The sequence below is a fragment of the Vigna umbellata genome, chromosome 9, assembly GCF_029865625.1.
Source record: "Vigna umbellata cultivar VRB3 chromosome 9, Vumbellata_1.0, whole genome shotgun sequence".
NCBI classification, from domain to species: domain Eukaryota; kingdom Viridiplantae; phylum Streptophyta; class Magnoliopsida; order Fabales; family Fabaceae; genus Vigna; species Vigna umbellata.
In genome coordinates this window covers 42,512,413-42,528,632 of record NC_142173.1, presented here as the reverse complement: position 1 = coordinate 42,528,632, position 16,220 = coordinate 42,512,413, and the positions used below count along the sequence as shown (strand labels likewise).

At 32.3% G+C, this 16,220-nt stretch overlaps 1 protein-coding gene across 1 annotated transcript; it reads right to left on the bottom strand.

Moving 5' to 3' along the window:
- Positions 1 to 235: 235 nt before the first annotated feature.
- LOC148193603 (uncharacterized) lies at positions 236 to 1,723 on the bottom strand. The gene has a single exon (XM_088099467.1). It carries the CDS (start codon positions 1,721 to 1,723, stop codon positions 236 to 238), a length of 1,488 nt encoding a protein of 495 aa, XP_087955593.1.
- Positions 1,724 to 16,220: the final 14,497 nt, after the last annotated feature.

The window sequence follows — 16,220 nt, the reverse complement described above, 5'->3', positions numbered from 1 at the left end:
ACATCTGCATGTACCACACTCAACAACTGTTTTGCTCTCTTGGGTGCGTAACGTTTGAACGATTTTCTGATTTGCTTTCCAGTAGCACAACCCTCACAAACTTTGTTTGGTATAACGAATGTAGGAATGCCTCTCACAAGGTCTTTATCTTTCAGTTGACATAGGCTTCTAAAATTGAGGTGCCCATATCGAAAGTGCCACAACCATTCATTTTCTTCCTTAGCACTTGTTGCAGTCAAACATTGTACTCTGTTGCATTCAGATTTACTCTAAATGTTCGATTTCGCGCAAGGGGAGCTTTGAGAACCATCCTCTGTCTTTCGTCGAATACCTCAATGTGTTTCTGTTGCATCTTCATGGTATAACCCTTTTTGAGAAGTTGACCGAGATTGAGAAGATTGCTTTTCATTGCGGGTACATATAGAACATTGTGCATGAATACAGATCTTCCATCTTTGCGAGTGATTAACACTTTGCCTGTGCCTTCAGCTTTAATTATGCTATTATCTGCAAACCGTACTGTGCCTTTGACACTTGTGTCCAGATCAAGCAACCATTTTCTATTACCTGTCATGTGATTGGAGCAGCCCGTATCCAAATACCACGAAATTTCTTCCTCTGCATGGCTTGTTTTCCCAGTAAGTGACACATACTCTGTTTGGTCGGCCTTACCTTTGTCTGTTTTCCGCCTATTGTAGCTTCTATCATGTGCAGCAATACTCATCAGCAAAACGTGATCTGAGTCTGATTCCAGTTCTTCTTTCACAAGATTTGCTTCATCGCTCTTCTCTTTCTTGTTATTTTCATTATGCCAACACTCAAATGAGTAATGGCCATATTTACAGCACGTGAAGCATTGCACATTTCGCTTGTCAATATTCTTTCTTCCTCCCTTACCTCTGAACTTTCCTCTAGCTTTATTATTTCCTTCTCTGTATTCGTTACTGTTGTCATCTTTGATTTGTTCAAAGGTATTCGTGAATCTTCCTCCATTTCGGCCTCCACGACCACCGCGTGATCTTCCTCTTCCTCTGCCAGTTCCACGGTTCTTGTAAGTTTGATTGCTTCTAGCCTGAAGTGCTTGATTTGTGTGTTGTGTTGCATTCTGTTCTGTTGTTCTTCTCTCAATCAGTCGTTGTTCGTGTGCTTCAAGAGAGTTTTGTAACTCTTCTACCTTCATTTTCTCCAGATCTTTGCTTTCCTCAATGGCCACGACAATATGATCGTACTGAGGCATTAATGTTCTCAAGATCTTTTCAACTATCTTCTTATCTTTTACTACTTTATCACACGCTCGCATTGCATTAACAACTACCTGAATTCTGCCAATATACTCTTCGATGGTTTCTTGCTCTCCCATGCTCAAGAGTTCATATTGTCTCTGCAGTGATTGAAGTTTTACCTTCTTTATTCTTCCTGAGTTTCCATATCCGTCTTGTAATATGTCCCAGGCTTCTTTGGCTGTTACTGCCTTAGACACCTTCTGAAATATCGTTGCAGAAATACACTGGTGTAGAAGCATTCGTCCCTTGCAATCCAGTTTCTTGCTTTCTTTGTAGATCTTCTTCATTTCTTCCGTGTCACCTTTTGTAGGTTCTTTAAACCCTTTCTTGACAATTTCATCAAGTTCATGAAAGCCCAGAATGGCATCCATCTTTACGCACCAATCATCGTAATTCTTCCCATCGAACACCGGCAAGCTGTTCTGGATCATTCCTGCCATCGCCCTTTCAACGTGAATCCTTCTTCACAAGACAATTCCTTTGTTTGTTCGATGCTTCACCAGGTTCAACAACCTGTAGCTCTGAATACCACTGATAGGGTTGGTGCAGTAGAGTATTTTGAGAGAAAGTGCTAATAGCAAAAGAGATGTAATACAGAGAATGGAGAAACGATTATTTCTCATTAACGTAAAACCAATATAAGTACAGAGTAGGATAACTGTCATTTTGACCGTTAAAGTAGTTATGCAGTTTAGATTTACATTTTAACATTTATATCATCCATTTACACAATTATATGTGTGTAGGGATCACAAAGAACTTTTCACGGTTGATAGCATGATTGGACTATGAAGAAATCATGTTTTTTTTTCATATTAAAAATTATCTTAGATCAAATGAACAGTTAGTCATAACCTCAAGAATAATTTTTTATTCTTCCAAGTCATATTTTATATCTCAAATGACAAGTCACTTCTTTCAACATATTTTTTATATTCATTTTTTAATTATTTTTTCATGAAGGTTGCTTTAACATTTGAAGAACCCAAATTCTCTTACTACCGGGTTGTTCCACAATTAATGATTCTATAACGTCACTATCTTGAAACATGAAAATTAGTTTTAGTAAATTCTCTTTACCGAAAAAACATGTCTCCTTTTTCTTGGGGTTTTTCTTAACTTTGAAGAGTTCAAAATTAATTTCTTTATCATACATCTTTAATTTAAATTGCCTTTGTTTGACATTAGTTAGAGTTCTAAAAGTTGTAAAAAGGGTCTTTCCAAAATAATTTATATCTTTTTAATTTTCACTAAGGGTGGGAAAGTGGGTCACAACTCGTGGATCAAAGTAGTCCATTTTAATATGTCTTTCTTAGTTCGTGAAATTGATCGACTAACAGTAAAGTAGGATGGGCTGACACAAGTCATTTTTTTAAATTAAAAAATATTTTTTCTATATTATAGTACTTTTAAAGATGAAAATGTATTAATATTCTAACTTAAATCATTAACACTTACAAAATCAGTTTCAATTATGAGTTATAATAGACTAATTGAACATGTAAATGTAATATTATTTTAATTTATTCAATGAAAGACATTAATTAAATAATTAAAAGCTTAACATATATTTATATGATTAAATATGCTTTTAATATTTATATGTATATATATAAACAAATTTTTACAGTAAAAAAAATTTAACAAAAATTAAAAAAAAATTGGTTAGTTGGCTTGGCAACGCACTAGCTCGTCCTTGAGACGAGTTGAAATTTTCAGCTTATTTTTATACGACGGGCCAACTCGACTTACCTCGTTTTCATAGGTTAATGGCAGGAGGAACCAAAACATGTATGCTAACCCGCTTTGTATCTCTAATTTTTTCTATGTCTATTATTATAAAATTTATAGTAAAATTAGAGTTGTTACCTTTACCAACATTTTCTCAAACCACCTTGGGAATTTTTATCATTTTTTCATTAGTTAAAGGATTATTCATGTGGGCTTGAGTTCTACCTCTCCTATTTTCATAGGAGCATAAATAAGGACATCAATTTATCAATAACTCTAATAATTTAGGGTAAATAGTTAGCTTAGCACAACAAGACATATTTCATTTTCAGTATAATAAAGAAGAAAAATTGCTATCTTAATAAAAAAATTAATTATGTCAATTTTGTTTGAAACCATTAATAATAATTGTCATGTGTGTTTATTAAAGAAAAATTAAAGTTAATAAAATGACTTTCTTTTTAATGTTAATTACATATTAACATTAATGAACACATGCCAATTTAATAAAGACCAAAGTGGTCTTCAATTATATTAATCTTTAATTGAGTTAAAAAATTAATAAAATTAATAAAGTTTTTTACTAATACTATAGTTTTCTTTTTTTTATTGTACTTAAAATAAGGGTTAAATATGTTTTTAGTCCCTAAACTATTGGCCGTTTTTGGTTTTCGTCCATCTTTCAAAGTAAGGTACAATTTGGTCCTCATTCTTTTCGAAACGTTCGTTTTAGTCCTCGAAAACTAAACACTGTTTAAAAATTTGGTCCTCATTTAGCAACAAATGAGGACTAAAACCAAAATTCCGAGGACTAAAACGAACGTTTCGAAAAGAATGAGGACCAAATTGTACCTTACTTTGAAAGAGGGACGAAAACCAGAAACGACCAATAGTTTAGGGACTAAAAACATATTTAACCCTTAAAATAAAATATGTCAATATTTATTGTCCTGGATATACTATTTACCTAATCATTTATCATGTGATAATTTTTCTTTGGTGATGGAAATCATGAACACTCTTGGAGTGTCTCATTTGGTCAATCAACAACAGTGACAATGACAACAAAGTGTCCACTTAGCACTGACATATTCATGTTATTCGTCTATCCTCATTAGTGCAAAAAGGACTTTAGACGTCTGTTATTTTGGGCTTTTAACGTTTGATCTGTGTCCGACGTCTATATGGGTGACGTTAATGAGACGTCGGACCCTTTAGGTCAGATGTCTCTATAGACGTCAGACCTATATAGGTCTGACGTCTCTGAGGTTGCTCCTGACTCATGGTGATTCGAGTTTACAACTTTATATTTTAGTTGAAGAGAATGTATTGTACATTTTTTTATTAGATGGTTTTAAAAACATAGTGGAGGGAATTAGAGGAGTAAAAAACGCAAGAAATCGCCGTCATAGAACGCCGCCTAAAGACACAAGAATAACTGCACCAAAACCCAACGAAAACACATTTTAATCGATTCAAATGAAAGATAATGCATCAAAGAGTGATGTAATTAGAGTAAAATTAATTTAAAACGGTGCAAAAGTGAGAAAATGAACCTGAAAAGCGTAACCCGTAGAGAGAAATCGTGACGAAGATGATGAACAATGAGTGCGCGTAACGGCTGTCTCGCGTTCACGGTGTTTTAATGCCAAAATTTAGACGTCGGTTCCCCAATTAACAAACGTCTAAAGTGCTTTAGAAGTCGGAGTGGCGGGATCAGACGTCTAAACGGAGTCAAAAAGTGACTTTTTAAATTTCTGGATTTAGGGTTTAGACGTCGGTTCCCCCAATTAACAAACGTCTAAAGTGCTCTAGAAGTCAGAGTGGCGGGATCAGACGTCTAAATGGAGTCAAAAAGTGACTTTTTAAATTTCTGGATTTAGGATTTAGACGTCGGTTCCCCCAATTAACAGACGTCTAAAGTGCTTCAGAAGTCGGAGTGGCGGGATCAGACGTCTAAATGAAGTCAAAAAGTGACTTTTTAAATTTCTGATTTTAGGGTTTAGACGTCGGTTCCCCCAATTAACAGACGTCTAAAGTGCTTCAGAAGTCAGTTCCCTCCATAACAGACGTCTAAATAGAATAAAAAATTATTTCTTTTAACTTTTTCGTTTAGTTTTGACGTCTATTCGGAGGAGCCGACGTATATGAGTATTTAGACGTCGGGTCCTTCCATAATCGACGTCTAAATAGTTGTTTTATTTACGAAAAGTGCCACCAGTCATTTTTTACGTTGGATATTCGAGGGTCAGATGTCTAAAGGGTGACGTTAAAGGTCTTTTTGCACTAGTGCCTCTTAAGTGCCTTCAATGCTCGTTTTAAGCTACAATCTTGGATTCTATTTGGGCCTAAATTTCTCTCATTTTCCAACAACAATAAAGAAAACATAAAGTCATAATAAAAAATGGTTTGGAACTAAAAATAAAGAAAACAAAAAGAATGATAAGTGAGAAATATAAGTTACAATTAATGTCAAAATATATCAATATTTGACCTTTATTAAATAGTTTCTCTATCTTCAACCAAAAAAGTTATCAAGTCTTCTCCCAACAAATAAGGCCATTGAGAGCTTGTTTCACAAACTCGTCCGACAAGTCTTACTATTAAGACAAAATATTTTATAAGACTAAAATGTCTAAACGTACTCATATGTTTTCAAGTTTAACAAAATAACATTAAACAAAATGAGCATATGAATAGGTTATCACTAGAATATAAGAATAACTGAAACATAGATGATAAGTTAAATACTTTGAAAATCTAGTAACCTAGAAAAGTCGTAGAAAAATAGTTGGGCTTAACCTAGACACAACACTAAACGATTTTCAAAAAGTTAAAGCGTCTATGAGAGAATCATGCTAAACGCATAAACTTTACTGTACCAAACGGTAATTAGTCAAAACTCTCAAATAGATAAAAGTGTTGAGATGTTTTTGGTAAGCCATTTGAAAGTCTTAATCAATATCCCAGAAACTTATGAAAGACAACTCGTTGAACGCTGTAGCTGAAGAAAGCAGAATCTTAAAGCATTTACAATAGGCTAGACGATACCATGAGCTAAACCATTTACTTCATCCAACAATGAAGTTTTAATTAAGGTTTGATATCTTAGTAAAAAATCTTAAATGATAAAATGCTACCCGAACGGTAGAAAATATAAAATGCACTTTGTTGTCTAAACAAGAATTAAATGTCATTAAATGCTCAACGTTTAAAAACAACAAAAGTGATAAGAGAAAAGACATGTCTCCTGCATGCATATATACTCTACTTTGTGTAGATAGCCTACTACACGCATCCATCTGCTTCATCAGATATATATCAAAAGTTTACGCTAGAAACAACAAAGACATTCACGAAATGTTCTCTTCATAAGAAGTTGTGCTAGAAAAATTGTACAACCTAATTCTATCAAAGTACTGAAAAAGCAAGTTTGCTCTGACAAGTTGACTTCAACCAACAACTGCTTCACACGACAAGACTAAGGAGACACAAGATTCAAGGCAAAAGCTTAGTCTAACGAATATCTTTTGAGAAACCTTTAAATAAAAGATGATTCGAAGAAAGAATAAAGAGAGTATCTTACGAAAAGAATATCATACGAAGATAAAAGAAAATATTGTCGAGACAAAGCAAAGAAGAGCTCAAGAACTCAAAAGAGAATATATGAGAAGAAAAAACTCAAATCGAGAATCACTCTTAAGCTTCATTGTAAAGTAAGCTTGCATTTGTAAGAAGAGAAAAGAAAAGAAAAACAGCTAGCGAGTCTGTAGACTAAATTATATTGAATATATATCCTCTTTGTGAGAGTAATCATCTAATGACTTTTAAGCAATCGGATTGATTGCACCTTATGAAGAGAATTCAAACACTTGTTGATTAACTCAAGTGAGTTAAGGATTACTGGGCAACGTATCAAGAGATACCAAAATTGTCTAGTGGAAATCAGAAGTGGGTGAAACTCAACTAGATGATGTATCAAGTTGATACCAGGAGCGTTTAGGGATACCAAGAGTGGTGAGAATACTCAGTTGTAATCTTGTTGAAGATTATAGTGGAACCCTCTAAAGATATAGAAAACTGGACGTAGCTCTATTGGAGTGAACCAATATAAAAATATCTGGGCACTTATTGTTTTATTCTCTCTCAACACTTCTCTTACAAAACTTGCAATTGCACTTTCATTTCTAATATATATATATATATATATATATATATATATATATATATATATATATATATATATATTTCCTATACTAAACGAATTTTATTAAAAAGGAAGTTTTATTCAAACATTGCAGCGAATATCCCTTAACCATTGAATAACACTTGAAAAGAACCCATTGCTTAAATTAATTTCAAAGTTGGGCTTTTAAATAATCTAAATAAAATCTTTCAATCTCGACGAAGGTTCTATATCATATTGGTTGTGAAATTTTTTTCCAATAACACTATTCAACTCTCCCTTCTAGTGTTTTTCAAGTTCTTCATTACCTCGCTCAATGAGTGAGACCACTCTTACCGTTTGGTTTTTTCAAAAGCCATTTTCATCGAGCAACCAAAACTCTATCCCAGTAAGTCTATGTAATCTGCAAATGCAGATATATTATATCACCAAGGAGACCACCTGACCAATTTTACTCATTCATCATGTTAAAATACTCGTTTTTTAGTTAAAAAAACATCTCAAATGGAACCACTTGATGGAATTGATAAATCAAACTCACAATTCACTAAATCACCAACCAGTCAACATAAAACTCAGTTCAAAAGCAACACTTGAAATTATATATTTCCATAATCACCAAAGCTACTATAATCACATTCACACAATGAAGTACAACCTCAACACATCAATCAAATATTTTAAGTACTATTATAATTTACTAATATCCCTTACCTTGTTAACATATTCCTTAACACCTATGTATTATCCACAACACAACTCTCACAGTAGCTTTAACAACACAAAGAAAACCTAGATCAATGATTTGAATATTCCCTCATGATCACAAAAGAACAAAGATTCACTTTGAACTTCCTAAAGTCATTTGAAACCCATGGAAATTACATGCAAACAAATCAAAATTAACTCAAGAAAAAGAGCACAAAGTAAACTTTACACTTTTGATTGATTGGTTATGTATGCCAGAAGTCTTTAAGGTTGGTTCAGATTTTCAAAAAGATAAAGGATGAAGTTAGAATCTTAGAAAGATTGTAAAAAAAATATTTAAAGTAAATGTTTTAGAGAAACGATGGTTTTTATATAATAAAACTCTATTAATTGAAAATTATGTTTATAACTTAACTTTTTAAATAATTGAGTATCATGAAGAATATAATTTCTATTCTTAAACTATTCTCTAAATCTTAACAACCATCAAAAGTACATTATCACAAAATATTCCACAAAGGTTAAATCTACCAATATTACTTTTTCATTACATTCATATCGCATTTCATAATATATTTTCATTTGTTACATCCTTTCAAACATTTCATTTTTATCCATTCCTAAAATAGAAAATCATACCTCCATTAAAGCAAGATTAACTTGTATGTGTTTTGTTTTCATATCAAATAAGGACTAAATGTATATATTTATATAATTAAAAGTAAACTAAAAAGGCTTGCATGTTATTATCAATAAAATCTGAAAAGACCGATGAAATTGGAAATCAAACGAAGTTGATCGATTTTTCAAACATAAAATTGATGAAAATAATTATTATATATGAAAGTATTATTAATATGATATGTTATCAGTGAAAGTAATAGAGGGTAAAGAATGAAGAAAAGATGCATTGCTTCATTGATCAACTCAAAGAATACGAAGAAAAACTTTAACAGGAAACTAACTCTTAACAAGAAAGTTACATATAACAGAAAACTAACTCTAATACCCCTCTCAAGTTGGATTGTGAATATTGATTAAACCCAACTTGGAAATGAAATCAGAAAAAGGTGCATACAAAGATTTTGTCAAAACATCAACAAGTTGGAGGGAATGTGTGAGAGAACAACGAGCCCGTCGATGATCTTGGCACAAACGAAATGATAATCCACTTCAATGTATTTTGTCCGCTCATGGAATGAAGGATTCTTATCAAACTGTACAGTGATTGATTGTCACAGGTGGAAATAGGAAAAGGTATGGCTAGAAATAAGTCATCTGAGATATATTTTAAGCACTGAAGTTCATAGGCAATAGTGGCGAGAGCCCTATATTCGGCCTCAATAGAGAGCTACGAGAAATTGTATACAGAAGGTGGCTAGAAAATAGTGGATTGATTGTCACAGAAGGTGGCTGCTTGGAAATGAGAAGTTCAGGGTGCTATCATGAATTGGTTGACTTGCTGCAAAGCGAAGCTGATGTCAGGCAGCGTGTGAGTGAGATACAACAATTTGTCCAATGAGTTTGCGAAAGTTTGTAGGATCAGAAACAAGATCTCCATCAGTACCATTCAACTTGACAGAGGGACTGGCTGGAGAAGGAACAACTTTACAACCTGATAAGCCAAATTTAGAAATGATGTCAAGACAATACTTTCTTCGGTTGAGAACTTGATGAGAATGTGCAACCAAAAGCCCCAAGAAGTACTTCAATTCTCCAAGATCTTTGATGTGAAATTGATCATTTAAGATTAGAGTTAATGTGATGAATTGTGCCAAGGATCATGGAGGGGGATCACTGACCGGAGGGCAGGGAAGACTACGTACCGTTGACAAATCTTGCTTTGTTCTTGGTTTCAAGAGCTACCATCATTTCTCTTTGCCACTGATGGAAGTTGATCTTGGTGAGGAGAGGTGAAACAAGAACAAGGGTTGGGTTTTCACCAGGGTGGAGGTATAAGGGTGGAAATCCGAGTGGTTTTCGCTTGATTGAGCCAGGTCGATCAAGAAGCAGAAAAGAGAAAGCGCGGAAACGTAGAAGGTGATTACCAAACTCATTTTATAATGAACGTAAAAGCAGAAACAGAGAATGTCATGTTTCAATACAATTCCATAAATGTTTATTTCAACTTTAAGCAGTTGACACAACCCACTGGTACCTTCTGGAATAGTGTAACCTGGTAAAAGGCAAAGAGTATTTCAGAATAAGAAGGTACAAAAGAACATTTGAGAGAGGGAGAGAGAGCATAACAGAATTGTTAGAGAAGAAATTACCACACGCATAAAAATGACCTCAGATCACATAATCTTTTAGAAATACATTCTTTCTTTTACACCTCATGCTTTTCCTTTGGCCTTCTCCTTGCTGATTGCTTGCCATGTGTCCTTGTGGTCTAACTAACTTTTCAGCATTGTTTTGGATTTCATTTTTTTTGCACGTTACAATACACATTATATATTTATTATAACTAAGAGTTATATTTAATGTGAAAAACACGTGACATAAGTAATTGTGTATCATTAGTTTAATATTCCATGCACTCTTTTATTTATTTTAAGTATTTGTAGTTTACATTAACGTTTTTTTTTATCTTTTGAATTTTCAATTTTACTTTACCTTTAATTGCTTTAACTTTAATAAGTAAAGTATTTAAGTGTGAGATCTATGTTATGTATTAACCTCTTTAAAAACAAGGGAAAATATAATACTATTTATGATATAATCAAAATCCATTAAAAGTAACAAAACTCATTAAAGTGTTATTGGTAGGCTGAAAAGATTATGAATACATCCTATCACATGTAGTTCAACAATTTGATAATCATATTCACTCATATACTCACTCTAAAACCTCTTACTAACTTGAGTGTTAAAGTTTTTGCAAGCAGACTTCCCTCCTCATGGCGATTCAAAATTAAGTTACATGTTAATTATCTGGTAAGAACAAATTGTATAAGAACATTTGGCGTCCACTATGAGACTCAGGTAAAACTTTATCTTGCCTCCACATTTTATACTATTATCACATTTCATTAAGATAGTTCATCACGATTAAAAATCATCTCATTCCTGCTAGCATAAGCATTTATGATTAGAATTTTGCATTGCCTTTAAGGATTGATATTATGACACTCCATTGGTTTTCTACATGAACATTTTTTTATAATATAATATTTTATTGAATATTTGTGGAGAATAGTGTCAAAAACATTTTTTCCCTTTGCTTTGACAACACCTATCTTAATAAATGTTACAAGTTTCAATGGTGGCCACTCTAAGAAGAAGTAAGCCCATAAGTACTCTTTCCCAAAGTTAAAGAGAGTATTATATATATATATATATATATATATATATATATATATATATATATATATATATATATATATAATTTGTATTTTTTTTCTAAAGAAAAAACCCTAATTCTTTACTTGATGCGTGCTAATATGAGCTTTTTGAATCGAAATAATGTAGCATGTTTTAATGGTGAAAGGGAAAGCGAAGAAGAAGAAGGCGTAACAACACATGACGTGTAAGGGACAAATCTCTTTCCACAAATCGAAGGGGGCAACTAATAAACCTTCTTGTCACTTGAGATTTATGCCGAAATGATTTCCTCTTTAATATAACATAGTGCAAAGCTAAAGTATCAATCTTAGGAGAGACAAGAAATTTGAATGAATGTGAATGTGCTAATATGATCTGGATGAAGGAAATCTAATATGCCAAATCTAAACTAACTAAGAATATACTAAGAATGCAACTTATATAATGAACTAAATCTAATCTTAAGACCTATATGCAAAACTAGCCTAAAATGAAGTAAAATCCATGGTTTCTTAAGCTAAAATGAGTATGAACGATTATAAATGAGATGCAAGTATTTACAGTGCTCAAATGAGTGATATGAAATGTATCATGAGTGATGGAATGATATAAAATAGTGCATAAATGCAAAAATAGATATGCACATAAAGTGTTTGACATAATGCTCTAATGAACTACAATGATGAATATGCAATACAAAGGTGATGAACATGATTTCAATGATAAAAATAACCTAAAATAGCAATAAGAACTAATTTATAACTAGAGGAACTCAAAATCACAAGTGAAAACAAAGAAAAATGTAGAAATTTAATTATGACAACATAAGTGGAATGTTGAGAAACTATTTTTGTGAAAGTTTCAATTTATACACTATGAAAATCCTAGAATAATATGTAAAACACTTGAAAATAATGTGCATGGATTAAAAATGAGGAACATAGAGATATAAAGCTTAGACAAGTCACATACGTGAGTATTAAAACTATCTACCTAAGTTAAACTAAAAAATCAAGTTTAAAGCAATTGAATCTTATTTTGCTAAAAAAACTCACTATATTGACACATGGAATGATATGGTTATTGTGCACTATCTAGAATTAAGTATGGTTCCCTACTTAATCTAGTATTGAGTTGCAAAATTCAGATTGAATCACTCAAATCTTAATATAATGAGCTTAACTTAGTCTATAAAAATGAAAACTGAACATTGAATTGGTGAAATCACTTGGAACAATAAGAAGAGGTATATATTGGTTAAATAAGATCAAATTGATGAACTAAACATAGAAAAAGGAAATTAAAAATAAAACAAATGCTCAATTGAAAATAATTTTAGATATTTGGTTCCCATTGATGAGTCCCTCATTTGCTTTCAAAAAACCTTTGAATTAAGTAAAATATTCTATAATTTAATGTATTTGTACACTAAATTCAATGTTAAAGTGCAAAAGCCAAAGTTCATTTGGCAAGCCAAATCAATTGAAACTAGCTTTGGAAGAAAAACATAAAAATCAACAATACAATTGATAAAAGCATGTATAAAACTGAACAAGGGAAGAATGAAAGAATTTAACTGAAAATTGCATTGCTAGATGGACTATTTACAAGTGGAAAGGGAGAATTACAATTACCAAAGATTACTTTATAGACAATTTGCTGGAAGCTGCATCGAAAGAAAGAAAACAAAACTCCAAAGTTGCAAAATGAAAATTCTTCTACACGTGTGTGTTCTCTAATTGCCTATTATCCCCTTTTAAGACAAAATCGTCTATGCGCCTAAACACTCTCATGCTTTGAAGTTTAATCAAATAACATTAAACAAAATAATAATCTGAAAACAACATAGGATGAAAACATAAGACTTAAAATCAAAATCACCACAATAGAAAAACCTTAGAAAAACATTAAGGATTTTAGAAAACAGAAAAAAAAACTAAGTCAAGACACCTAGATGCAATGCTAGATGACTAAACAAGTCAAAAGCTTCTAAGAGAGTTGAAGCTAAATACGTAAAGCTTATCATACCTAAAAGGTATTTAGTTTTGTTCTCGGGAAAACAAAGCAATGTCAAGACGATGTCATTGACAAAACACACTAAAAGACTAAAACTTAAAACACCAAAGATAATAAAAAATGTTAAATGCTGTCTGTCTAAACAAGCAAAATCACCAGATGCGTTTACACGGTCTAAATGATACCATGAGCTAAAACATCACTTCCTCCAACGATGAAGTCTTTACTCAACACTTGGTATCTTTAGAAGAAAAGTTTAATTGTCAAATGCTACACCAACGGTAGGAAATAAAAAAGAACTCTGTTGTTCTAAGCAAGCATTAAATCTCATTAAATGCTCAACTTTCAAAAACAACAAAAGTGATAAGAATAAACATATCTATTGCATGCAGAATCTACTATATTATTTGTAGATGAATTATTCTACACGCATCCACAAGTTTCAAATCAAAATATCAAAAGTGGACGTTAGAGAGAAAAGAGATATTCACAGAATGTTCTTCACTTGAAGTAGTGTCCAAAAGAACGTATAACCTACTTCAAGCAAAGTATTGAAAAAGCATGTCTGTTTTGACAAGTTGACTTTATCCAACGACTTTTGTACATGTAGAAAGAGAAAACGCAAGAATCAAAGCCAAGAGCTTAGTCTAATGAACATTTATCCAAAAAGCCTATAAAGAGAAGAGCTTTGAAAAGAAAAATCAAGAGGATAACATACAATGAGATATTCATCCTAAGAAGCACTCAAAAGAGAAGTAAAAGTTAGAGCTCAAGAAACAAAAAATATCTGAGTAGAAAAAGAGAAGAAGAGAAGAAGAGAAAAGAAGAAAAGAAATACTCTCGAGCTTCATTGTTATATTGCTTACTAATTGTAAGAAAGAGAGAAAGAGAAAAGAGAGAAACACTTGTGAGTGTTTAGACTGCATTGTATTGTAATCACATCCTCTCTACAAGAGTAATAGTCTGAACAACTTGTAAGCAATCTTTGATTACAATTATGAAGAGAATTAAAACACTCGTTGAACTCAGTTGAGTTAAAAAAATCTATGCAAGGTTGCTTAGTACAGGAGTGGTGTAAATACTCATTCAGTCTATGGTAACAAGTAGTTATTTGCTGACTGTAGACCAAGAGTGGTGAGAATAATCATCAAGTCTAGGGTAACAAGTGATTATTTGTTGATTGAGAAGACATGGAGTGATGCGAATACTCAGTTGTAATCTTGTTGAAGGTTATAGTAGAACCCTCTACAGAGGAGACTAGACGTAGCTCAATTGGAGTGAACCAGTATAAAATATTTGTGCATTTATCTCTTGTCTTGCCTAAACACTTCTCTTACAAAACTTGCAATTGTGTTTTATTTCTAAATACAAGAACCTTTCAAGCTAAACGATTACTCTTCAACAAAGGAATTTGTTGATAGGGGGAGTGACGAATCATTATGTTGTACTATTCACTTAGCTTTCCACACCGAATTGTTTAATTTCCCATTATTGTCACATTTTCACTATTTTGGCTTAATTTGAAGAGTAATTCTTATTTTAATTAATTTGAATTATTTGGGCCTAATTATTTCAATTATTATTTGCAAGATAATTTTGGAATTATTATTGGGACGTAAAGAGAGTTGCCACATCATTTATTGTTTTCCACATCAATATTTCTTTTAAATTTCATTTTTAGGTTAGCTTTGGGCCATTTTTGACCATCTTTTGTAGAAGCGCATTAGAAGGGCAAAATTATAATTTGGGGTTATAAAGACCGAAAATTAGATTTCATTCCCCCTCATCCCCTCATTTTCACGTTTTCTCCTTAGGTTTTAGAGCATTGGGCGCTTTCCACCCCCCTTGTGAGGGGTTTAGGTTTGCTTTTGTTTTTCTCTTTCTTGTATCGAATTAATTCCGTTTTTGAAGTGCAATTTCAATTTCGTTTCTTGCTTCCATTTACGTTTCCAATTCCGTTTCTATATGCAATTTTATTTTGCCCATTTTAGTTTTCAATTTGTGCTCTAATTCCATTTCGTTTTGCTGTTTGAATTCTATTTTAATGGTAGCTTAAGTGTGCTTGGTTGGTTATTAGCAAAATTACATCATTTCCATGAGATTTCTGAGTTGGAAGTGTGTTTTTTCTGCTCTGGTATGGCTCAATATGCCTCATTATTGTTTAATCTTCGCTTAGTTGATGAAACTGTGTAGTGCAGAATTGATTGAATATGAGTAAAGCGTTTGCTTAATTCACTTTTATGAAAACATGATTGGTCTTCGCTTAATTGATTAATTCATATTGGATTAGGGGTTAAAGGAGTGAGTATTTATTGCTAATCTGTGATTGAAAGCATTGTAATTGAGTTGGTGACCAATCATTTTAAATCTGTGTTCAATTCGTGCTTTAATTTGGTAGATTTTAAGTCACAAAACTGTCCACAAGCGCTCCCACCAAGTGTTCGACCTATTGCTTGAACCAATATTTGGTCCTTGAGAGACGATCTAGGAGTCACTTCCTAGCACTGCACTTTATTGCCTATTAATTTGATTCAGGTACAACCTCGATCAAATTTGTGGAAATCTGAACCCATATCTCATATGAGTTTTTTGATGATGACAACCTCGATTAAGTTATGTCTTTAATAAGTTAAAATGCGTATTGTTTAAAAACCTTTTTCAAGAATAATCATAAATGACATAACGGTCATATTTTTAAATGTTATGACTTGTATTAATTGCTTAATCGATTATGTGCTATGCTTAATCTGTTAAATGCTAAAAAATTGTAAATCTGTTATAGTAGAAGGAATTGCTTAACCAATTACATTATTTAACTAATCGATTAAAATGTGTCTATACTGATATATCTGTAAATAGATGCATTTCTTTTTGTTTTCAACAACTTTAATCATTCATAATTTTCATATCTGATATTGTTTGTTGAGCTATTATTGTAGGAACGTCCTATTTCTCCAAGAATTAAGAATACT